Below are 24,696 nucleotides of genomic sequence, written 5' to 3'. Positions count from 1 at the left end.
TGTGTGGGTCTGCTGAAAGATGTGTTCTGACCACGCTTCGGCCGTGGAGATGAACTGAGCAGGGCCACCACGACCTGCACTGTGGGGTTTCAGCTGGCGCCGAGTGCACTGCTGCTTGTGCCACTTGCTGTAGGAGCTAAGGAGGTGTCAGGAGCCGAGAGAATAAATCCCAGCTCTGGCAGAGAGGAGTGGGAGGGTGCATTAGTCTTTGTTGTGATACTGAGACAAGCGCTGAAGAAAGAAGTGGTGAAGAGAAGGGTGATAAGAAGAAATAAAGACAGAGCCAGATAGTATTTGGGAGCCAGCCAGAGTGTAAACAAATCATCTGGGATGTGAATTTGGAGTGATATCAAGTGAGGAGAGGCTGTGAATGGATAAAAACAGGAGAAGGTAATTTAAGAGCATGGATATATACTGAGATCAAGAGGAAATGTTATCTTGATCCTAGTGTTTGGAAAACTGTAGGAGGGAAGATGTGAGATGAAATGGAAGAGATGGGTCTATTTTAGTCAAAACATAGAGAAACAAAGCCTTATCATCCTGGATGGGATGGGTGGATAAAAGGAAGTCTTCACAGCATGTGCTTGAAATTTGGTAGCAGGATGGAGAGGGTGTAAATGTGTGTGGTAGGGAGGAGGGATTTGTATATTTATAATTCTCTTAGCAGTTCTAATAGTGTCAAAAGCACAAGATATAAACTAAAGGATTACGGGGCCTAAAGGAATGTCAAGTTTGAATGATAAACTCGCCATTCAAAATTTGTGGAGTGCTGGGATTTAAGATTACAGTACTGTGTATAATAATAATATAAAATATTTAAATGAAATAAGCATGGAACAACTATAAACTATCTTTCTTCAACATATAGTAGAGTTTTCCTTGCTTCCTTTGTTGTGAAGTTGTTTTGACAGATTTTTTTTTTTTTAATATTATTTTCCTATGTGGAGAAGCTGGTAGTGAAGAAGAAGAAATAGCATGTCTCACACAGCAATGACTAGTTTCTGTCACTAAAGGTGCAAGTCAAAAATTTTATATGCTTGACAGATGTTGGAAAGCCAGTAAGTCATTTAGTGGAATTTATTTTGTTCTGCTTCACAGTTGAAAGATGCATGAGTGTTATGCAGTCTGGGACTCAGATGGTTAAGCTGAAGAGTGGAACCAAAGGGCTAGTTCGTCTCTTCTACCTGGATGAGCACAGAACCTGCATCCGATGGAGACCGTCCAGAAAAAGCGAAAAGGCAAAAAGTAAACTTTTAATATTTGTTTTCATTTCTTGGGCAGTTCAGTATTAGAATGTGAATTACAGAGGGAAAACTGGACAATATTTTTTTTTTTATCAATTAAATAAATGCTTTTTGATGCTTATTTTAAATGTGATGTGATGCTTACATGAAGATTTTCAAGAGTGTGAATAGAGTTTACCCACCTACTAAAAGTTCAGGATTATGAAAGGAAGGGGAGTATAGTTCAGTCAGATGTCATCATCTTCCATAGGTTTATAAGAATTATAAACAAACTGAAAAGTGACTTGATAACAAACTATGCTGAGCTCTTTTCAATGTATACCTCACAAATTTAAATACAGAACCTGGAAAAGTTTAGATTGAGGTTTCTTAATCTTAACTCTGATAATTCTCTCTAGGCATTATTACGTCTTGAAGTTATTGTGTAGCATTATTTCTCGTTGAAACTTCCTGCTGCACTGTTTTAAATTGGAAATTCAAATTAGTGGTTTATTGGATAAAATAAAGACTATAAATTCACAGAACTGTGATGGATGTTGAGATTAAAAACAAGCAATTGGGAAGGCTACAGACAGTGGCAGCTGATGTTTTTGGGGCAGTGTGTGGTGGCAAAGAGCAGCTGTGTTGAACAGCGTAGCTGTTTGGAGCCTTGTTATCAGGGGCCCTGTTATCCTAACATAGTGATGGATGTCCCTCTCTTCCTACTGTAGAAAGCATGGCTGTGGTGGGAGCAGTCCCTCTGGAGCTATGCAGTGTTTCACTGATTGATGGAAGACATTTGGTGTCCATCTCCTCGTGCTCCCCTTTGGATGGCCTACAGTCCTCTGATGTAGCAGGGAGCACTCGGAGAGCTTTGCTGTAACCTGCCTGTACCTGCACTGCCTGTACGGTGCACATGGCATGGCCAAAGCAAGGATAAACCTAGAAATTAAAAAGCCCTGTTGGGTGTGAACACGTAATATTAAAAAACATTTAATGCCTTTTAGTCTGAATAATTCAGAATTGCTCAAAAGCAGAAAGAAACAGGGTAGATATCCAAGCATGCAAATTTTTGGTTTCCCTTTTTCCCCACAGTTGTTATCGATTCCATTTACAAAGTCACTGAAGGCCGGCAGTCTGAAATCTTCCACCGCCATGCAGAGGGGAACTTTGACCCGAGCTGTTGCTTTACCATTTACCATGGTAACCACATGGAGTCGCTGGATCTGATTACATCTAACCCAGAGGAAGCTCGCACCTGGATCACAGGACTGAAGTATTTGATGGCTGGAATAAGTGATGAGGACTCGCTCGCTAAGCGACAGAGAACGCATGATCAGTATCCTTTTATGAGCCTGAGCTCTAACTTTTGATTCAGTATTTCTGGCTTGTTTTTTAGTGACCTCAGCTTAGGGTATCCTTTGACCTCCTGTGAAGTGACCAAAAACCTTGCCACTGATTGCGGTGGAAGCTTGAGTTATGGGTTTGACATGGACGCTTATCTGTACAATAAAGCATCAGACATGGCTTAGGGACTGGATTGAACTCCACTGAAGTCGGGGGATAATCTTGCGTTTTGTTTGTGAAGTTCTTATTGAAGGGTCAAAACAGTCTTTTCTCGTTATCTCAATAAGTACTGACTGCAGCATGTTTTTAGGGTTTCTATCATCTCCTGTTTGCCCAGCTGTGCTTTTATTCTTCTGCTGCAAATTGCAAGGTCCATGAGAAGACGGTGTTTTCAAGATATTACTAAGTGAAAACTTGAATTTGTTAGCCTCTGCACAGGTGAAATGCTAATATTTTTGGGAGTCTTTCAGTAAATTGACATGTAACTACTGGCCATCTCCGTTTCTCTTGATCAGTGTATGTCAGATATCTGTGTGTACTGCTCAGCCTCCATTTATTGTCAGGAGCACAAATTTTTAAAGCTCCTTAAATGTTTGTTGTAGCCTAGTAACCAAAATTAACTTCTTGTAAAGATCATGTCCATTGAATATTTTCTTGCACAATAGTGCTGACTAGTATGTTAAATACAAAGAACACTCTTCCTCCTAAACAAAAAACCCCACAACCAAACCACAAAACAAACTTATCTTGATTAAAATTGTAACCTGTCTCTTCTGCCACGTGGAAAGCTTCAGTGGTCGCTTGTAAATACTCCTTCTGGAGAATATATACACTTTTAGGTATTTTAATGTATATTTTCAGTGTTTAATTCTGATACAAGATAGGTACAGATCCATTTGGGGGATATCTTGCATGCTCTGTTGCACACATACTCAGCTTGCTATATTTATCCATGACTTTTCCGAGCTGCACATACCTGCTGTATGTTCTCTACTGGTGAAACATCACTTCAATTCTTGTTTGTGTTATCAAATATAGCAGCTGGGAGACTGCAGACAAAATGACCCTGTACCACTTCCAGCTAGTGTAAGAACTTTGCAAAAGCTGAAAAGGGATATATGTGCAAAGAGGGGGTAAAAGGTGCTGGTTAGAAAGTGGAGAAGTTAAAACAGAACAAAGGGAGGAATAGAAGAAGATACTGGAGCAAGCCCAGCAAACTTTCAAAACTTAAGGTATGTTCTCGGAGGGGAATCTGGTAGCAGAAATGAGAGCACAAAGGCACTGGTATTGTGAACCTAGCTGTAAATAATTGTCATAAACCAGTACCAGTTTTAAGCATTTAAATGAAACTGTAGCAAAGGGGGGGGGGGGGGGGGGAGGGGGCGGAAACTGGTTCAGTGCCACCTCAAATCCACGTGAACCTGCAGAACATCCCAAAAGTGGTTACATTAGGGATGAGCCATATGCTGTGTGAAGAATCACCTCTTGTTTTCTGAATTGACAGCTGCTAGCTTTCTCTGCCATTCTGTCCTTGTCCTTGTCATACAGCAAATGTATGACCACTAACCATTTTCTCTGTGCAACCGATGACTCTATGGAGTTGTTGCTGCCCTGTGAAAGGTGTGGCACAAGGTAAGGGCAGAGATATTGGAGAGAAAATGGTGGACAAAGAAGTTGTCCAGAGATGGAAAAGTTAGAAATATACGTATGAAAGAACTGTGTGACAGTCTTGAGGAGAGAGCACGGAAAAACAAGGGTGGTTAATTTTTAATAAGGTTCTTATGGAAACCACAGGCTGATAATAATTACATGGGCTGATTTTAGAGTGTTCCGTATTCCATCCTCTTGCACTAAATTAATGTCGTCTCTAACAGAGATGGCTATTGAGCTTGCTTCCTTTGAGTGGAGTCATGAAACCAGTAACCCTCAGCTATAACTCCATGGAGGTCAACAGTCTTAGTTGCACCAGGTAGGAGATACAATAGTAAATTATACCAGAAGGTGCACAGTGGTAAAAATGCTTTGGTTTGGCACTGGTGTGGGGGGAACCATGTTGATAGCACCAGATCTTTGCCAGCAATGACTATATTTCACAGTGTATCTATCCCAGTAATTCTAATGCAGGCTGTGGGAAGACTTAATTCAAATGTTTTGCCCAGATGCGCTGACTTGAAAATGTTTGTGAAGGCTGGATTGAATAATGCTCAGTTCTTCTCCCTGGAAGATGTTAAGGTCCTCTGCTAAGGAGGTTTACCCCCTGCCCAGAAGAGCTGGGGCAGGGTCTTGTTCTCCTGAGTTTGAGTCTTGACCCTTCCTTGTCCAACTGCTCTGCCTCCCTCCTCGAGGAAATCACCTTCTTGTACCTTTCCTTGACACGTTTGTAGCTGGGTCAAACAGACCTTTGAGGAAGCTGACAAGAATGGAGATGGCCTGCTGAATATTGAAGAGATCCACCAGCTGATGCATAAACTAAATGTTAACCTGCCCCGCAGGAAGGTCCGGCAAATGTTTCAGGTTGGTGGCCTCTAACACACAGCATTGTTGTGGTAAGATAGTGCCAGTTACGGTCTATTTTTGGACAGATCCAGAACAGGGTCTACAAGTTGGGCCTTAAACCTCTGTCCTTTCCAACACCTCACAGACTTTTTCCAAGTCTTACCTCTTTGTAGACAAAGATGCATCAGAACATTGTTTTAACAGCAAGAACCATGTAGAAGAGAATTTATTAATACTACCTTTTCAGATGCATTATTGTTTTCATCTCTGTGAACTGAATTGTTCTATGTTGGCATTGATGGACAATGAAGTTATTCTGTTTCCATTGAAATCTTTTTTCATTTCCTTTATGGAAAATTATTTAATAGAAACTAGCTTTAGGAAAGTAATTGGTTTTTTTTAACAACTTCCTCTTACTTAGGCAGAATCAATTTTTTGTTCTGAAAATAGTTACCATTTTTTACCAGCCCCAGTGTTTACTGCAGGGAAGGAAAGGGAGAGCAGAATAAAGTGTTCTTAACTCTTCAAAAACAGTGCCAGCCAAAAGTTGGTTTGCTATAAAACAGGGGGAAGTCGAAGAATCTTCTGTGTTCAAAAGCACTTTGTTTGTCTGGCGTAAAATCTGCATTAGAGGTACATCTGTGTGGTATAAGTGGAAACTGGTGGGGTTGTGGTGCAGAGGTGAACTCGGGTTGTACTTGTTTCCACAATTATTCCCACAAATTAGAAATGTCATTTGAGATATGATTGATTTAAAATCCCCTTTGACACCAGATAGCTAGGAATTATTTTCTCAGCTTACTTGCTGTGATCCGAGTTTATGGCTCGGATGACAGTAGCACTAACAAGGTGTAATGAAATGCAGCTCCCCGAGATACTCGAGTTTTGCTGATACTGTTGACTGCTGCAGGAGAGGCAGAGAGTTGGGAAGCTATGTACTGAGAGGAAAAAAAAATGTAGTTCACTCTGCGCTTTTAAACTGTCTAGGAATGAAGTAGGGCACTCTAGCAACTTTGTATAATCAGAGGCAACTTTTGGTTAAAAATTAAGCTGCTTATTTTTATTTTGTTGCAGTTGCTGCGAGCCTATACCTGAGTTAATATCCTGGACCTCGCAGGCAGGGTTAAAGTTACTAAGGTTGACTATAAAAGGACTTTTGAAGGTTTGTTTACTGTTAGTCATTCAGGGCTTGATGCTAAAGATCTTACCCCACGGGCGAGCATGCCAGCAGTCCTATGGACTTCCAGGACTTAACGCAGGATAAAGGGAATGGCAAAGTAACCCTGGGACAAATCATTGCCCTACATCTAGCTACTCTGCACTGTTCTTGCATCTTATCTGCTCAGGTGGTTCTGTTTGCATGACTTGGTGTTACAGTTTTGGACATGGTGCAGACAGCCTCCAGCCTGGGGGAGCACCTGTGGCTCCACAGGGGAGGCCAGGCTTATGGAGCAGTCCAGGTCCTGCATCTGGAAATGGAATATGGGGCTGCTTCTTTAGTTGTGTGTACATACCAGGAGTCGCTGGTGTAAAGATCGGTTCCTGCTCTAAGAGAGGCTTCAAAGTTAAATGGAGTGGGTTGTGCGAAGGGAAAGTAAAACTGGATCCTTGGAAAGCAAAGCAGGCCAGAGATGTGCCCGTTGCATCTGCTGTTAGACAAGCTCCTCTTCTATAGAAGTGAGGTTGGGCACCAACTGAAGAGCTTTAGTGAGAAGGAAGAAGTGATGGCAAGATCTCCATCTGGAGAACTTGTATTTGGTCTACCAGTGTAGAGACAAGCCAATGGGTTCAAAGCCAAGGATTCTGCACAGAAGGTGTTCTGACCTGAACAAAAAGAAGCACCACTTTTAACAGAATGTGACTTGGGAATGGCAAGAGGGTTTATAACTACGGAGAAAAAACATTATATACAGCTATGAACTAAGGACATTACTCATGGGAACAACAGCACACTTCTAAACGTTTATTTCACTTTGTCTCCATTGTCTGCTCACAGCCTCAAACTTAGCAAGAGTTGTAGCTTCCCTGAAGTTCTTTTTTCGTGGAGACCTACATAATGTTTGACAGCAGTTCTCCAGAATATATTCTTTGTTTTGAAAATCCAAAGCAATCCTCTTAGGCAGATGTTCACAGTAAAAAGCTTGTATTAACATGCGTTAAGTACTGTTTTCTTCTCTTCCTACCTCTGAGGATAAACAAAAACTGCCATCAAGACTGAGGCTATCAGGCATATATTTTGGTGTGGAGTCTTATTGCTACTGCAGACTTGTCACCCACCCCTACAGAGTGCTGATAGGGGGCTGAGAGTGTTGCAGTTTGAATTAACGTAAATTTAAGACTGTGATATTGTCCTGAATGTTTTAAAATGTCAGACTCTGTCATTAAAGGAAGCCACAGGGTGAAATTATTATGTTCCTTGCTATGTTTTAATCCAGGATAACCGCAGGGCATACAGGAGAGTAACAGATCAGAATAAAGCCCAGGGTGAGCCTCTCTACACGGGAAACAAATTCAAAACTAAAGATGGAATCGAGACTTTCATAGGGAGCCTGTGGCTTTAGCGTAGTAAGTGTTTTCATCAAAAAATCCAATAGATGGTATCATAATTTTGCAGTTATTTTAGCCTACTAGGATTTGAATCTGAAGAGAATCTTGCAGACTAGGGTTCATTAAATTTCTGTTTGTGTACATAAGTCCTGTTCTGCTTTGTTCCCCGAATTCACCTGTGTTTTGCGTGCTTACCAGTGTCTTTATCTCTTAGGAAGCAGACACAGATGAGAACCAGGGAACCCTAAATTTTGAAGAATTTTCAGTGTTTTACAAGATGATGTCCTTACGTCGAGATCTCTACTTACTGCTTTTAAGCTACAGTGACAAGAAGGATCACCTCACTGTCGAAGAACTTGCTCAGTTTCTAAAGGTGGAACAGAAGGTATGGGAATACTGTGTGCCTATATATGTACACATAAATACATTCAAGCGCATGGAAAGAATTTTATGGAAAAGTTTAACTTGGGGCGGGGGGAAAGAACAGATGTAACGTGCTTCTAGAAAGAGTTCAAACTTTTTTGGACTCTGGTAGAGGAAAAACAAGTGTGGGGCAATACGGTTAATGTTTGTTAGTTTATAATGGCATTCAGGTAACAGTCACACTTCCTAGTTACTGCTAATTATCTTGTCTTAGCACAGTTGCTTTCTCTTGCATAGCTTGTCTGGATTGTTTATTGGTGGTGTGGGGCGATGTTTATATTTCCAGGAGATGCCTTTCATGAATAAAGGTCTTCACAGATACACTATAAATTAGGATGATACGTGATATGTTTTAAAGCTAGAAACACATGACAAAAGAAGAGCAAACTATTTCTGATTATCTACAAATGCTTTGCCTGTGCATGGCTTAATGCAGTAACATGTTGAGATGAATCTTTGTGTTGACATATCCTTTCTTGTAAGCAAAGTTGAATCCTACAATACTGTTATACATCCCAGGAGTTCCCAACTATCAGTAACAGTAATAATTATAAGAACTGCTGTTTTTTGTTAGTGAGACAGCAGTTTCACGGAATCACGGAGTTTTCAGAGTTGGAAGGGACCTCTAGAGATCATCTAGTCCAACTCCCCTGCCAAAGCAGGATTGCCCAGAGCACATCACTCAGGACTGCATCCAGGCGGGTCTTGAAAACCTCCAGAGAAGGGGACTCCACCCCCTCCCTGGGCAGCCTGTTCCAGTGCTCTGTCACCTGAACCGTAAAGAAGTGTTTCCGTGTATTTGAACGGAACTTCCTGTGTTCTAACTTGTGCCCATTGCCCCTCGTCCTGTCACTGGGAACCATTGAAAAGAGCCTGGCTCCATCCTCCTTCAACCCACCCTTTAGGTACTTGTATGCCATAATGAGGTCTCTTCTCCAGGCTAAAGAGTCCCGGCGCTCTCAGCCTCTCCTCATAAGGCAGATGCTCCAAGCCCTTCATCATCTTAGTTGCCCTTCGCTGGACTTGCTCCAGCAGTTCCCTGTCCCTCTTGAACTGGGGAGCCCAAAACTGGACACAGTATTCCAGTTGTGGCCTCACCAGTGCAGAGTAGAGGGGGAGAATGACCTCCCTCGACCTACTGGCCACACTCTTCCCTATGCAGCCCAGGATTCCATTGGCCTTTTTGGCAACAAGGGCACATTGCTGGGCCATGGATAATTTACTGTCTACCAGGACCCTCAGATCCTTCTTCTCAGAGCTACTTCCCAGCAGGTCCGCCCCTAACCTATACTGGTGCTTTACGTTCTTCCTCCCTAGGTGCAGGACCTTGCACTTGCTTTTGTTGAACCTCATTAGGTTCTTCTCTGCCCAGCTCTCCAGCCTGTCCAGGTCACGCTGGATGGCAGCACGGCCCTCTGGGGTGTCAGCCACCCCACCCAGTTTGGTATCATCAGCAAACTTGCTGAGGATACACTCTGTCCCCTCATCCAGGTCATTAATGAATATATTAAACAAAATTGGACCAAGTATTGACCCCTGGGAGACACCACTGGTTACAGGCCTCCAACTAGACTCTGTGCCGCTGATCACAACCCTCTGAGTTCTGTCCTGCAGCCAACTCTCAATCCACCTCACTGTCACCTCATCTAGCCCATACTTCCTCTGCTTCCTGATGAGGATGTTATGGGAGACAGTGTCAAAAGCCTTGCTAAAGTCAAGGTAGATGACATCTACGACTCTCCCCTCATCCAGCCAACCAGTTATAACATCATAGAAAGCTATCAGATTGGTCAAGCACGATTTACCCTTGGTAAATCCATGTTGACTACTTCCAATAACTTCCTGTTCCTCAACGTGTTTGGAGATGACATCCAGAATGAGTTGCTCCATTACCTTCCCAGGGACAGAGGTGAGACTAACCGGTCTGTAGTTCCCTGGGTCCTCCTTCTTGCCTTTTTTGAAGATCGGAGTGATGTCAGCCTTCCTCCAGTCCTCAGGCACCTCTCCTGTTCTCCAGGACCGCTCAAAGACGATGGAGAGTGGTCTAGCAATAACATCCGCCAGCTCTCTCAGCACTCGCGGATGCATGCCATCAGGGCCCATGGACTTATGAATGTCCAGCTTGGCCAATTGGTCTCTGACATGGTCCTCCTCAACTGAGGGAAAATCTTCCTCTCTCCAGACCTTCCCTTTTGCCTTCAGAGTATGGGATTCGTGAGGGACAGCTTTAGGAGTGAAGACCAAAGAAAAGAAGGCGTTCAGTAACTCTGCCTTCTCTGTGTCTTCCACCACTAGGGCACCTGTCTCGTTCACCAGCGGGCCTACATTTTCCCTAGTCTTCCTTTTTCTATTGATATATACTGAAAGAATCTCTTCTTATTGTCTTTAACTGCAGTGGCCAAGCTGAGTTCTGATTGAGCTTTGGCCCTTCTCATTTTCCCCCTACATAGCTTTGTTATATCTTGATAGACCTTATAAGTTGCCAACCCCCTTTTCCAGAGAAGGTTAACTTTCCTTTTTTTCCTGAGGTCCAGCCAAAGTTCTCTATTTAGCCAGGCTGGTCTTCTTCCCCGTCTGCTCGTTTTTCGAGACACGGGGATGGCCTTCTCTTGTGCTTTTAAGAGCACGTGCTTGAAGTATGCCCAACCTTCTTGGGCACCTTTGCTCTTCAAAACTGCCTCCCAAGGGACACTCTCGACCATACTCCTAAACAGGCTAAAGTCTGCCCTTTGGAAATCCAAGGTGGCAGTTCTGCTGGCTCCCCACCTTACTTGATCAGGAATTGAAAATTCTATCATTTCGTGATCACTCTGCCCAAGGCGACCTCCAACCTTTACATCCCCCACAAGACCTTCTCTGTTAACAAAGAGTAGGTCCAGTAGGGCACTTCCACTAGTTGGTTCCTTCACCAGCTGTGTTAGGAAGTTGTCTTCCACACACTCCAGGAACCTCCATGACTGTTCCCTCTCTGCTGTCTAGTATTTCCAGCAGACGTCTGGGAAGGATGAAATCCCCCACAAGAACGAGGGCAGATGATCATGAGACCTCTGCCAGCTGCTTATAGAATACTTCATTGGCTTCTACATCCTGATTGGGAGGTCTATAGCAAACTCCCATCATGATGTCTGCCTTCTTGGCCTTCCCCTTGATTCTTATCCATACACACTCAACACTGTCATCCATACTGTTAAGTTCCAGACATTATCAAAACTGCCCCTAACATAGAGGGCCACCCCACCACCTCTCCTTCCTTGCCTATCCTTTTTGAAAAGTTGGTAGCCATCAATTACAGCACTCCACTTGTGTGTGTCCTCCCACCATGTTTCTGTGATGGCAACTATATCATAGTTTTCTTGCTGTACAATGGCCTCCAGCTCCTCCTGTTTATTCCCCATGCTGCGTGCATTAGTATAGATGCACTTCAGCTGGGCTAATTGTCCTGCCACTTTCCTGGGGGGACAAGCCCTAATTCGCACCTGATCATGCTCGGACCCTAGTGTAGTTATCAAATTATCACTACCCCTCATGTCTTTGCTGCCACACAATTCACCATCCCCCACCATCACTGGGACAGGCTGCAAGACCTTGCTAACACTTTTACCCAGAAGCACTGGTACGCTTCTCCCAGGCACCACTTTTGTAATCCTGGTTTCATCCCCATCCCCCTTCAAACCTAGTTTAAATATCAACAAAGAACAACCTCTTAAATGTGGCCTAAATTTTTATTAAGATTTCAAGGGAAGATCACACTTTCGTGATATAATACAAAGATGGGTATCACACCAATCTGGCTGAGGGAGAGATGTCCAGGGTTCTATCCTTTTTTTTTTTTTTTTTTTTTTTTTTTCCCTTCTGCCTTCTTTCCCAATTTTTCTTCAGGAAAGTCTGTTTTCCAAGCATTCCTCACAGATGTGTGGGACTCGTGCAAAGGAAGTTTCACATCTGGAGGTTGCACTTCTATCTGCAGCTCCTCAGAGAGAAGCAGTTGAGAAAGGTGAGGTTCAGGAAACCACAGGAACAGACATGCTGATACGGAATTTAAGAAAAAATAAAAATGAAAAGAAGCATAAGTAACTTAAGAAGCAAAGTTGGGTCAAGATCAGAGATTTTCCTCCTGGTATGCTTATGAGCAAACTTGCTGAACAAAAAAATATCTAGCTATTCCTATATATGTTGCTCTGGTGGAGATTTTCATATCTGTCTTGCAAGAGACTAAATTACTACAAAAATTGTCTGTGGAACCCATGGAGAGAACTTGGACACCAGATAGTGAGGAGCACAGAATGAACCTTGTGGTCTCTAGGACTCTTGTCTGCTTCTGGCAATTGGTCCTGGATTGCTTGCTCAGCCTGTGCGTCCTTTCAAAGTATTGCTCCAAAACAACCTCACGAAAATAAATGCTAATATCCAAACCTGCACGAGCTTCCCTGGTATAGATGCTGTGTTTTGTCTGCAGCCATTGGATAATCTCCTGTGCCATTCTGGGATCCTGCCTGTGATGACTGCTTTTTCTGAGTTATCCCTAAGATAAAATATCAACAGTCTGTGCTGTTTTGTTGCTGAGTTTCCCCCTGTTGGCCATTGTGGCAATTCCCTGGCTTGTGTGACTCCCCAGTTCTTCCTTTCTTCCCACCTGAAACATGGAGCACTGTTGCATCACTGATCTCGCTGCAATAGCCCCAACACAGATTCTTGCAAGCAATCTGGTCCTGGCAATTCTGCTAATTACAACTTTAAAGCACAAAATGGTTTTATCTTTTTCCTTTTATGCTAATGCCCTAAGTCTTCTGAACTCACTGTTTTTTTATTTGTTTCTATTTTAATCACTGCCTTCTACTTGGGTCCTCTTCAGTGGAGCACCCTTGACAGCAGGCAGCGGCAAGGTTGACACTGATGGGAAAGCAAAGAAATGCTCCAGGGAGGACATGTTTATGGAGATGCTGAAGTGCCCAGGAACAGCTGAAGAGCAGTGTTATGAGAGGGCACTCAGGGACCTGGAGCAGGAAGAAAAACATGCGAAAGAGGCAGAAGAGCTGTCTTTTTGGGTGCACAAGAACATTATGAAATTACTGATGCAGCAGAAAAAACAAGTTGACTGTCAAGTCTGGCATACTGAATCCTCTGCTCTGTCTACACGCTACTTAAAACGCTGAATGTGGATGGGGCTTTCACCTATAAATGCTCAACACTATTTCAAAACCAAACAATAAAAAGAGTAAAAGCATGATCTCCCGTAGATGAACCTCTCGGCAGTGTAGTGTAAAAGCACCTTGCGCTTTCTTTGCCTCTTCCCTCTGGTCTTCTCACTTCCTAGTATTAACAGTGTTAGAGCAGATTTACCCTTTAATGTTTTTGGAAAACAGACGTGATAACAATGTCCTTGGGTAAGACAACATTGCCTTCAAAAGCTGATAATGGTTCAAATCATAATGCAGTTCTCAAGTGCCTTCCACCAAACAGCATTTTGTTTTCGTTTGTCTGGCTGCTTGGAAATCTGTGGATGGTCTGTCCAACTCCATCTGCTACTTTTTTGGCAAGACTGTTAAATATTCTACAGCTTGAGGATAGAACAAAAGGGGTTTGGGTTTTTTGTGAACTTGCTAAGCTGGCCTCTTTTCTTAGGAGAGCTCCCTGTTGCCTTCACCCCAGAGCTTGTGAAACAGATTGTTTCCACTTAGGTGCAGTTAAACTCAGCACGTTGCTATTGAACTTGCAATTATATGGCTTCAAATGTCAGAACGGCAGAAAATAGACTCTTTTCCTGTAATGACTGCTGGTCCTGCAGTCCTCTTAGCACAAGTGGCTGAGAGGGAGGAACGTCCCTGGATGTCCAGTCATGTCTGCATGCCTGAGTGTTGACCCTTTGGGATTGCCCTCTCCTAATAAACCAGTATCAATGGTTGGTTCTCCCCAGAAACTGATCTGCTAAATGGCAGATGATTTCCACAGCAGGATCTCCAGGCTCTTTTGACAGACAGATCTTGTCTCGGCCTTGTCTTTGAGTAGTGGCGCTTGGGTGAAATAGGCTCTGCAAACTTCATCTTCCCTGTTTAAGGAGCAGCTTTGCGGTTGCTGGCCGTTCCAGACCTGCGCTGTAGAGTGACTGGCCTCAGTCTGCCCTGGTCTTGGGAGCCCCAGAGCGATGCTGCCCTGTGTTCGGGGGTCAGCCAGCCTGCGGCTGTTGTCTGATTGCTGTCTGTCCTTCCCTTCTCCTTTCTGCTGTATCTGTATCACATCAAGTGCTTTTATTTCAGTCGCAGCAGAGACCTCTTCGACACAGTTACAGGGCTTTTTTGGTGTTACAAACCTGAAATGTTTAGTTCTGGTTTCCTGAGGTTTCCCGTGTGCCTGCTTGCCACCTGCTGCCTTACCATGGATCAGTTATTTTGCAATACAGTTTTCATCTGTCCTGAGAAAAAGGGCAGCCTGCTGAGATCACGCCTCCAGCAGCGTTCTCTGCATGCTCTAGGGAAGTGCCGCATATTGCATGATGCGCCCCGTCGTACTCCCGAGTGACAGGGACCAGATGGAAATGTTAATGCTACGCCATTGTATTGGTACTAAACCTGTATCTTTTAAAAGGGCTGCTTCCGTATGCAGCCCAAATGAAACTGCTGGCAAAATTAATGCCCTCATTCATTGTAATTGAACTGAAGAGGAAGTAGTTTTATAACAATTACACCCTTGGAACATGCACATATCGTTACGTAAAACTTTTCCTTAATTATTCAATATGGGTTAGTGCATTTTGAGTCAAACCTGCTTGAGAGAGTAAGTTTACTCTTATTACCTGTCTATGTTAATTATACAGTGCTGCAGGAATAACTAGTGATGCGGTGAATAGTGAAAATCTGACAAAAAGTGCTAAGTGAGGATTAAGTACACTTTTAGAAAATGAATGTTTTGAAACAACTGTACCTGTTCTCTTGGAAGAAATTTTAAAGGAGTATGAGGTAGTATATGCCAGGGAATGTTGGTATATTAGGCCGTGATGTGAAACCGTGTGTACTGAAAGATATCAGGAACTAATATCCCAAAAGGAATCGGAAATTATAAAAATGTCAATGTTGGTACATGGACTTTGAAAAGAGGAGGGATTGTGGAGCTTGTTAATATTGGACAAGGAAGACAATATCGGATCACTGTGCCTGGTCAATCCTTGCTGCTTTCTGCAAAAACCCAAAACTTATTGTGGCAACAGAAACTCTCAGTTGGAAAGCAAACTGATGCCTTCCTCCATCTCTCATGCTTACACAAAAGGATAATCAGTATAACTGATTTATGCGATGAGTCGATATGTCATGACATTTTACATTGACATCTTGCACTGAAATTGGAAGAATGTCTTTGCCTTGATTATTTACATTTTGATATTTCTTATAGCATCGTGAACAATTAAAGCTTAAACCATCAGAGCGCTGGTGGCACACTGGTGGGCTGGCATCCTGTTTAGGAACACCTGTTGTTAGCATTGCGCTTCTTTTCTAACTTCTCCTTCCTTTTTTTTTTCTTCCCCATAACTTCTCTTCTGTTTTACGTTCCTTTCTCTTATTTCCTTTCCCACAAGAATGGGAAATGAGAACAATTCCCATTCTTAGCTTACGGGCCTTTACAGAAGAGGGTTCTTCCATTACCTGGCACTGCAGTGCGCTGCAGCTTCAGGTCACATTAAATTTTTGGCAATAGATTTGTCTGACCTGCTTCCAAGGAGACAGGTGAAATGAAAAGTGATTTCTCTCTTCTTTCTCCTATCTCTTCAATGAAGATTAGGGATAATGTTGCTTCTTTTGGTAGTTTTGTAGGATCTTATTTTAGGAAAATTAATTGCTAGTTCATTTACTTAAAAACCAAGATCTTATTGGTCATTCAACTCTTTTAAAGAACATATCTGCATTTAAATTAAAGCTTTTAACCCGGAAAACAGAAAGTAGCCTAAGAGATTCTGGAAGCTCCACCATTGCCCATCTCCATGTATCTAAATAATCAGTCACCAACAATGATCATTACTATTTGATATTATTTCTAGTGTAATACTTTAAAACTTAATGAAAACAAATTTAGATTAGTAGCTGAAATTGACATCTGTCTTAAACTTCAGTTATAAAGCACAAATCAGTGGACTTTTCCCTAGCAGATGCAGCTTTGGACTAAATTAGACATTTTTGTTCCTGGAGCACACAAGTACCCTGCCACTCAGCCATCAAGGCGCCATGTGGCATAATGCAAAAGTGAATTCTAGCCAGCTTGTGCTGAAGGAGGGCCTGCTATGAATAGTGTTTGCAATCAAACAGCAACATCTACTTGAGCTAGGATAATCAGTTATTTTTCTTGACTGAATTGTTCTCATTCCTGTTATCCTGTGTAATTCCTGCAGGCGTCTCATATTGTTGGCTTAGCTAGGAGATATAAATAAAATGTTTGGAGAGGGAAATGGACTGAGCCGTGTTCTCCCCATGCAAGAGAAAAAACATAGGGAAGGGTAAAGGGGAGAAATGCTGCAAAATATATCCAAGTTTTTTGGCTTGAGTCACCGTATGACTTGAGCTGCTCACCTGTTTGCCTTCGGTTATTGTACTTCTAATGTGGACCTGTCTATTTTTTCCCCTCCTCTGGTAGTTTTTCATACTTAGGCTGTAGCCATTTAGGTGTTATGAGATACGGTCAGTCATGACACCCACACGTCTTAGGAGGAACTCAGCACTTGGCAGGTTCAGGCCCTTGGAGAAGACCAGATCAAGAGAGTCAGCCCTACATCTAGATTTCCATACAGCTGAATGCTGATGCTGGGAATACTGAGCTACAGCAAATAACAGAAAGCACAAATTCATCAAAGGCTACAGACAGAGCAGAGTAAATGGAATTGGTTTTGCCATCTGAAAGAGAATTCCATTAGTAAGAGAACAGTTCACAGAGGGACCATTTTTGGATTTAAACAATAAATATTATGTAATCTGCAGGATGACTAACCTCCCTCCTGCATTTGCCTGAAGCAATCATGTTAACAGAGTTGACACGCTATCTAAGAGAGGGGACTGCGTGTTCCATTGCTTCCAGACTGCTCAACATGTCAGGGTGTTTGAGCTGACTATGGCAAAGGATGCAGAGTACAAACAGTAAACAGGATAATAGTACAAACCAGCAGCAAAAGGTTTTAGTGTCATCATTGCCATCTCTGTGACATTATTAGTAGAGGAAACAAAATACACCCAGTCTTAGTTCTCACTTTGGTTTCCTACAACTCAAGGGGCAGAGGGTGAGAAAAGATGAGATGAGGGATGGAAGCTACTTTTTTCCTTTAATTTTAGAAGAAATGTAAGTGTATGGTGATGCTCTGGCCCCACTACTCAGTTAGAACTTCAGTTGTGGGCTAGCTGAAGCTGATGACAAAACTCTTATTTGTTTCAGAAGAACTGCTGGTTTTCACTTCAGAATCTAATTATTTATCTCATAGCCTTTATATTACCGTGAACTCTCTTGGAAGTAATGAAATCACAGAACTGGAAAATGCATGAAAATGAAATCAAACCCTGCCTAATCTTTTTGCATGTTTAAGTAGATTATATTAAAGACTACAATTTCATAGTTCTTATTTCAGCACTATTGCTCAGTACAACCATTATTAAGTGTGCTTAACAGCTAATTTTCATCTTTAAACTAAAATGACACAAGTGATTTTAAGTGATTGCTACCTCTCATTCCTATTTTTCTCCTCAAAGGTAAGAGCTGTGAGGCTTGTGCATTGCTGATAAAAATCTTAAAGCCCCTTTACAGTAGTGCTACCAACTGTCCTATTCATATTTGTCTGAAGTTAATGTTTGATCATAAAGTTTTTCAGCTGGACCTAGAAGCCTAAAGTAGATTTTGACATGCTGGTGACATGGCAGAAAAAATAAGTGCACCAACACTGTCGTTTTTGTGCAGATGAATAATGTGACGCCAGAATATTGTCTTGACATCATACAGAAGTTTGAAGTATCAGAAGAAAACAAGAAGCAAAATGTTCTTGGGATTGAAGGTAAAGTTTGTGATTTTGATATTAGTTTTGTTTTGATATAACGTAGTGGAATAGAAAAGCGGTAACGGCATTTTGTTGTAGTTTATAATATTTGACTGCAGTAGAAAGTTACGTAGAAGATCAGCAATCAGCAGTGTAGGTGCATTTTTGTGAGACATGGGAGAGATGAGAGTAGGTGGGGTGAATTAGCAGCTGGTGTTATGCAGCAATACATCATAGCCATCGTACACTAATGTGAATGCCTTAGGCTTGCGTGAACTTATTGCTAGCTGTGTATTTGTAAAACACAGCCATAAAACATTCTATACCATGTATTTTATACTATAGTCTGTTCTAACTGGAGTAATAAATGCAAAGTTTTCATTCTGTCTCTGTAGATCTGCAATTGCTCCTGTACAGTCCTTCGATTTATGCTTATGTGAAATGAAATATGCATAGTTGCATTTTCTTTGGGTTTTAATACCTTATTCACCTTGTTTGCTAAAACAACTATAGATGGTATATTTATCCAGAATCCAACTTAGTATCAAATGAAAATCTGAATTGGAATGAAATGGATTAAGTGGTGTGTTAATTTGCCCAGAAGAGAGCTTTCATGAAGCAGCATAATTTACATGGTGATTTTGGGGTAGGGGGAAGGAGACATCTTCCTCCACATGGTTACAGCAGTAGTGGACAAGGGAAGAGCAACTGATGTCATCTACCTGGACTTGTGCAAAGCATTTGACATTGTCCTGCACAGTATCCTGGTCTCTAAATTCGTGAGACACGATTTGACAGATGGACTGCTTGGTGGATAAAGAACTGGCTGGACGGTCTCACTCAAAGAGTTGCAGTCAACGGCTCGATGTCCAAGTGGAGACCAGTGACAAGTGGTGTTCCTCAGGGGACAGTACTGGGAACCGTGCTGTTCAATATCTTTGTGAGCAACATGGACAGTGGGATCGAGTGCACCCTCAGCAAGTTTGCTGATGATACCGAGCTATGTGGCGAGGCAGACGTGCTGGAGGGGAGGGATGCCATCCAGAGGGACCTGGACAGCCTGCAGAGGTGGGCCCATGTGAACCTCATGAAGTTCAATAAGGCCAAGTGCAGGGTCCTACATCTGGGTTGGGGCAATCCCAAGCACAAATCCAGGCTGGGTGGAGAATGGCTGGAGAGCAGCCCTGAGGAGAAGGACTTGGGGATGCTGGTTGACGAGAAGCTTAACACGAGCCAGCAATGTGTGCTGGCAGCCCTGAAGGCCAACCATACCCTGGGCTGCATCAGAAGCGTGGCCAGCAGGACAAAGGACATGATTCTGTCCCTCCACTCCACTCTGGTGAGACCCCACCAGGAGTACTGCGTCCAGCTCTGGAGCCCCCAACATAGGAAAGACATGGACCTATTGGAGCGGGTCCAGAGGAGGCCCTGGAGATGCTGCGAGGGCTGGAGCCCCTCTGCTGGGAAGACAGGCTAGGAGAGTTGAGAGTGTTCAGCCTGGAGAAGGTTCCGGGGAGACCTTATTGCAGAGTGGTTTCATCTGAACTGCAGAAGGCAGTTTGAGCACACTTGTCTTAGTCTGTGCACCAGATTTGGTGTAGGGAGCTTCTCCAGGGTTTCAGAGAATTTTTACATGTGCACTTTTGTCATCTGCCCCTTTTGAGGGTCTGAATGAAATATCGGGTCTGAAAATAGGTTGGGTAGTGGCCATATCGATCTGTGGGGTTTTTCAGTCTTCTCATATAGCTGCTATTCGTTACTTTTATGCATCTCTTAGAATCCTACTTTCTTTTTTTACTATTGGTTGTTAATTATTTTCTGAAGAGGCTTAGCTCAATGCCATGCTTTGCAGATGCTTGTTCATTTTCTTTTTTATTTGGCAGTCGTAAATGTGTTATATTTGCTTTTCTAGTTCAAAGCTGTTTGAAAATCGTCTGGGGACAAGGGTTGGATCTTGGGAATGTGTTCTTGTCAAAGGGGTCAGAACTTCCATAGGCCTCAAAAAGAAATAGCTGTGCGTGTGCCAGCAGTGGACTGAGTCTGTGCAACCTCCTCAGTTTGCAGAGAATCAGGCAAGCCCCAGACAGCAGTTAACATGCTGAAAACATGGGGTACAGGAAGATTAATCCCTGCTATGCGATTCAGTGGGTTTGGAGGCACGAGTTAGCACTGACAAGCATAAACAGAAAAAAAAATGTTAGAGTGCAAATCATGTGCTTGGCAATATGTTTCTCTTCTTTCAAAGGTTTCACCAACTTCATGCGCAGTCCTGCTTGCGATATATTTAATCCACTGCATTGCGAAGTGCATCAGGATATGGATCAACCCCTTTGTAACTACTTTATTGCTTCATCTCACAATACATACCTGACAGGAGACCAACTGCTCTCCCAGTCCAGAGTGGAGATGTATGCACGAGTGCTGCAGGATGGTTGTCGATGTATTGAAGGTATATTGGTGGTGTAACTTGCTGGTGGTGAGAAGTATGATGGATATTTCTTTGAAGTGCAAAGTCAGTGGCAAACTCAAAGCATTAATGCTTCACTGTCTGATTAACTTCAGTGGTAACCTCCTGTTTTCTAACAGTCTAAACAGCAATTTTTCTGTTGGGAATGACCTTCTCGGGCAAACTTCAACACCACTGTTTTCTCCTGCCAGCTGCCGTGTTATTATGCTTTTCTCAGTCAGTGCAAGTTTTCCGTTGTCCCATGTTTATGTGAAGTGTGTTTTAGTGGTACAAGCCCCAGTAAGGCAATGGACAGGCATATGTTTGGGGCCCTGCAGTTCCAGCAGAGCAGCCCTGGTTGTTCCGCTCTGCGGTTTCCCCGTGCTGGAGGTTCCCACTTTGCAGGAATGCTTCCTACTCCACCTTGTTCAGAAGGAACTGAGCCAGCAAAGGCCTGTTTCTTTCATAAGCTGAATGGGAAAGTGGGTGTTTGCATACGCAGTTCCTCCTGCGGATGCAAAGGGAAGATGAAAAGTGCCTGTGGGAGGAGGAGAGGTGAGCAAATAGTGCCTTCTATCAGCACAGCTGTGTATCTGTTTCTGTCCCCATCTTAGAGCTGAGAAACTTGGTTTGGTCTGCCACAATAGAGAGGTAGGGTGCTGTTTCATTGGCTGGATGCTGGTGGAAGAAAACAAGATGCTGTTTGTCTGATAGCCTGGAGATTGTGTTGGATTCTTGTTTAAGTTCTGCACAGTTTAAATAATAACATTAGTGTGTTTCTTTTCAAGATTCTGGGTTGAATAAAGTCTTTTGACAATTTTAAACTCAATTTTAATTTTTTACGATCATTGTTACAAAACTCATCTCTGGGAAAAAAAAATAATCTGAATTTAAAAACTAATTAGAGAAAGTGAACCTCAAAAAATTAGGTGGTGTGTCACTGTACTTTCCCTTCTATAGGAAAGTTCACTAGAATGTACTGTAGTGTGTTATTTCGCTTGACGTCAAAACTATTGTGGATACTGTGCAGCCTAGGTAACAGCTCCCTAGCTTTCTCTTTGAAGATTTTAAACTTCCTGTAGAGACAACAGTAGTGACAAGTTTGATGTAAATCCAGGGCACAGTAATTCATTAGGAAAAGTATTACTGTCCTAGTCCATTCTATGTGTGATGGATTTGATGCAACTCTTGCTATAGTCAGTTATAAAACTGCAAGTTTAATTGGGAGTGGAAAAAGGCTAAATGGTTTCTAAATAGTTTGTCTTCAGAAACAGAAGAGGCTTTCCAAGAGATAGCTGTAAACATTATTTGACCTATTACACCTTTGTAATTTTATATATGAAGAAAAAAATTCTGTATAATACAAGGGGGGAAAAAAACAGGTTTAGGTTGCAGATTTCTCATTTGGTGTAGGAAAAGACTGTGTTATTAGTCTTAACTCGGTAGGTCATACTAGATTGAATGAAACTTGTTGACACCTGCACAGTTGAGTAGTATACGTGAGTTCTGCTGGGAAGCAAAATCAGCAGAAATGTTTAAGATCATGGACATCTCTTAACGTATAGATTTTTTTGTCTTAATAGTGGATTGCTGGGATGGTCCAGATGGAGAGCCAGTAGTGCACCATGGCTATACTCTTACTTCTAAAATACTCTTCCGTGATGTGGCAGAAACTATCAATAAATACGCCTTCATCAAAAATGAGTAAGTGTAGAGTCAGTTTTGAAGCTACATCTGTCTGTTTTGTGTAGTTAATCCCATGTCAGAATCAGCAATCAACATCAGGAAGTACGTATATTCGTTTAAACACATTGAGAAATTATAAAGTTGATTCTGTTCCCTTGTTTATTACCAATGTCATATTTATTGTTGAACTGCATGAGCTCTTTCCATCAATCAAGTTAGAAAGTTCAACCTAAGTTAGAAAGACCTTTCGTGCATTGTAAACTCAGTAATATTTTGAACAGTCTGAGGCTATTGAATATCTACAGATTATTTTGGTCCTTTGTTTGAAAAGAACTTCCCACTTATATTGACAGGGAAATTCTCCTTAAAAATCCAATACCAAACTATACTCTACCTAAGGAAAATACTTAATTTCAGTAGGAAAATTGAAAAGCTCTCTCATACATCATATAGGGAAATATGGAGATGTTTGGTAATGTTCAGATTCTATTTTGTTTGCTGCAGTACTATAACAGTTTAATATGAAAATTATGGAGCTTAACCATATATATACACAACGGTCTCAAATCGTGAGTGGGTGTATAGAATTTTGAGTAGTTTAGAGAGAATAAAGGGAAAATGCTTACTTACCTTTATTAAAAAAAAAAAAAGAAAAAAATAAAGTGACCCAACAATGGGCTTGTGACCCCCCCCCCCCAAAAAAAAAAAAAAACAAACAAACAAACCCACAAACAAACAAAAAAACCCACAAAAAAACTGAGCCCAAAAGTTTGGTGTTGTTGATTAGAAATAGGAGGTAATAATTTCAAAACTGAAGGAGGTGGTTCTTCATTTGGTGTGTAGTTGGCATGTGGGGTTCATTGCCACAGGATTCTGAGGCTGCCAAGAGTTTAGAAAACAACCAGGCAAATTTGTGGAAGAAATAGGCTGTCATATAAAGAAACAATGTCTTTAGCTCAGGAAACTGCGAATTCCTGGAGCCTGGGAGAGTATTCTGGAAAGCATTCCTGAATATTTCTCATTCTCCAGAGTCTGGGCATCGGCAGAGATTTGGTCTGACTCACTGTGGTTGCACTTATTAAGACAAAGGCAAATTGTTCATACAGCTGTCAGTCTTTGGAAGATGAACAGAGAGGAGTTAGCAATTCCTTTGAATCTGATTTCAAAACCCTTTTCTCCAGGAGCAGCTTGTTGATCACTTATGGCTTATGAAGACTTTGTATGAGGCTTGCAAAGGAGTAATGTACCTTCTGCTCAGTCACAAAGACCAGAAAGGCATTGCATTGCTGCTGAGCGTTATTGCAAGTTTCTCTGTGGCTCACACTTGGTGGTCGTTGATTTCAAACTTTGTCACCCTGTGCACTAGTGGGTAGGGTGGGAGGGAGAGGGCAGAAACACCTGCAGGGACTGTCCGAGGGATTCTGACAGAGCAGGGATTTGGGAGTTCATGTGCAAAGTCCTTCCTCCCAAAGTGAGTTTGTTTTCAGACTGGTGACAATGCAAAAGCAAACTGCTTAAACCCGTTTATGTGGTAAGCTGTGCAGGTCTTCTCTCTTAAAACAGTTATGACAATGTCTGGGGGTTTTGTTTCTAGGTTTCCAGTGATACTGTCTATTGAAAACCACTGCAGTATTCAACAGCAAAAGAAGATCGCTCAGTACTTGAAGGAGATATTTGGTGACAAACTGGACTTGTCATCTGTAATCACTGGAGATTCCAGACAGCTTCCTAGCCCTCAGAATTTGAAAGGGAAAATCCTAGTGAAGGTAACTTGCTACTGGTGGCATGTTCAAAATGCAACAGAAGTCAGCATGTGATATTTATCATAGATTTTCTTTGGCTTTGGAGAACCAGTTCAGCAGTACCATGTAGAATGGTATAGATGCAGTGAGTTAAAATTATGAGCTTTTCAGAGACATTGAAACAGGGTTTCCCTCGGACTTGGCAAGTGTCCCAGAGTACTTCTGTAAGTGTTTCAACAGGGAGGTGATATCAACAGCATTGGAAAATTTTTCTACTTCTTAAGCACCTTATCTGTGAGTCTTAAAGTCAGAGCCGCTTATTTTTAAACCTTAGCACCAAGTCAGGAAAGCAGAGAAGTGCTATAAAATGATAGAATGAACTGTGACACAGTTACCTGAACCTGATTATCTTCTCTTTTTTTGAAATTTGTCATTAGTGGATAATGTTCTGTATGGTTCACATCCCTATAGTATCTAAACATTATCCTCCAGTCCTTCCTTGGACAAAGTATTTTGGAGTAACGTAAGAGTGTCTGAAAATTTCTTGCATTTTCTTGCATTTCCCCCTCACCCTGCTATGAGCAGTAGTTCATGAAATGAAACTCTTTTCATGGTTCATCAGCTGTGTTTGTGAAAGGAGAGCACTTCGGAAGGTGGCTATAAGGAGCAGCGAGGGAGGAGGCCCTGGGGCACTGAAGTTAGTGTTGTATGCAAGATTAATTGTTTGAGCCTCTCAGTATAAGCGGATTTGCTCTGAAAGGGATTTCAAAGACCAAGATGGATATAATA

General features: G+C 42.2%; 1 protein-coding gene across 1 annotated transcript in view; it reads left to right on the top strand.

Moving 5' to 3' along the window:
• Positions 1-24,696, top strand: part of PLCH1 (phospholipase C eta 1) — a gene marked incomplete at both ends in the record, with an annotated part of 74,119 nt that overhangs the window by 24,575 nt on the left and 24,848 nt on the right. Inside the window, 8 exons of the mRNA XM_082487245.1 lie at positions 1,099-1,245; positions 2,319-2,562; positions 4,955-5,084; positions 7,828-7,998; positions 17,958-18,051; positions 20,279-20,482; positions 22,063-22,183; positions 23,760-23,931. Of these exons, the coding sequence (XP_082343371.1) occupies positions 1,099-1,245; positions 2,319-2,562; positions 4,955-5,084; positions 7,828-7,998; positions 17,958-18,051; positions 20,279-20,482; positions 22,063-22,183; positions 23,760-23,931 (1,283 nt within the window). The remainder of the gene's footprint in view (positions 1-1,098; positions 1,246-2,318; positions 2,563-4,954; positions 5,085-7,827; positions 7,999-17,957; positions 18,052-20,278; positions 20,483-22,062; positions 22,184-23,759; positions 23,932-24,696) is intronic.

This window comes from Vanellus vanellus (genome assembly GCF_965231255.1).
Source record: "Vanellus vanellus genome assembly, chromosome: 8".
Taxonomy (NCBI): domain Eukaryota; kingdom Metazoa; phylum Chordata; class Aves; order Charadriiformes; family Charadriidae; genus Vanellus; species Vanellus vanellus.
The sequence above is the reverse complement of the archived record's forward strand: the minus strand, read 5'-3'. Positions and strand labels throughout refer to the sequence as shown.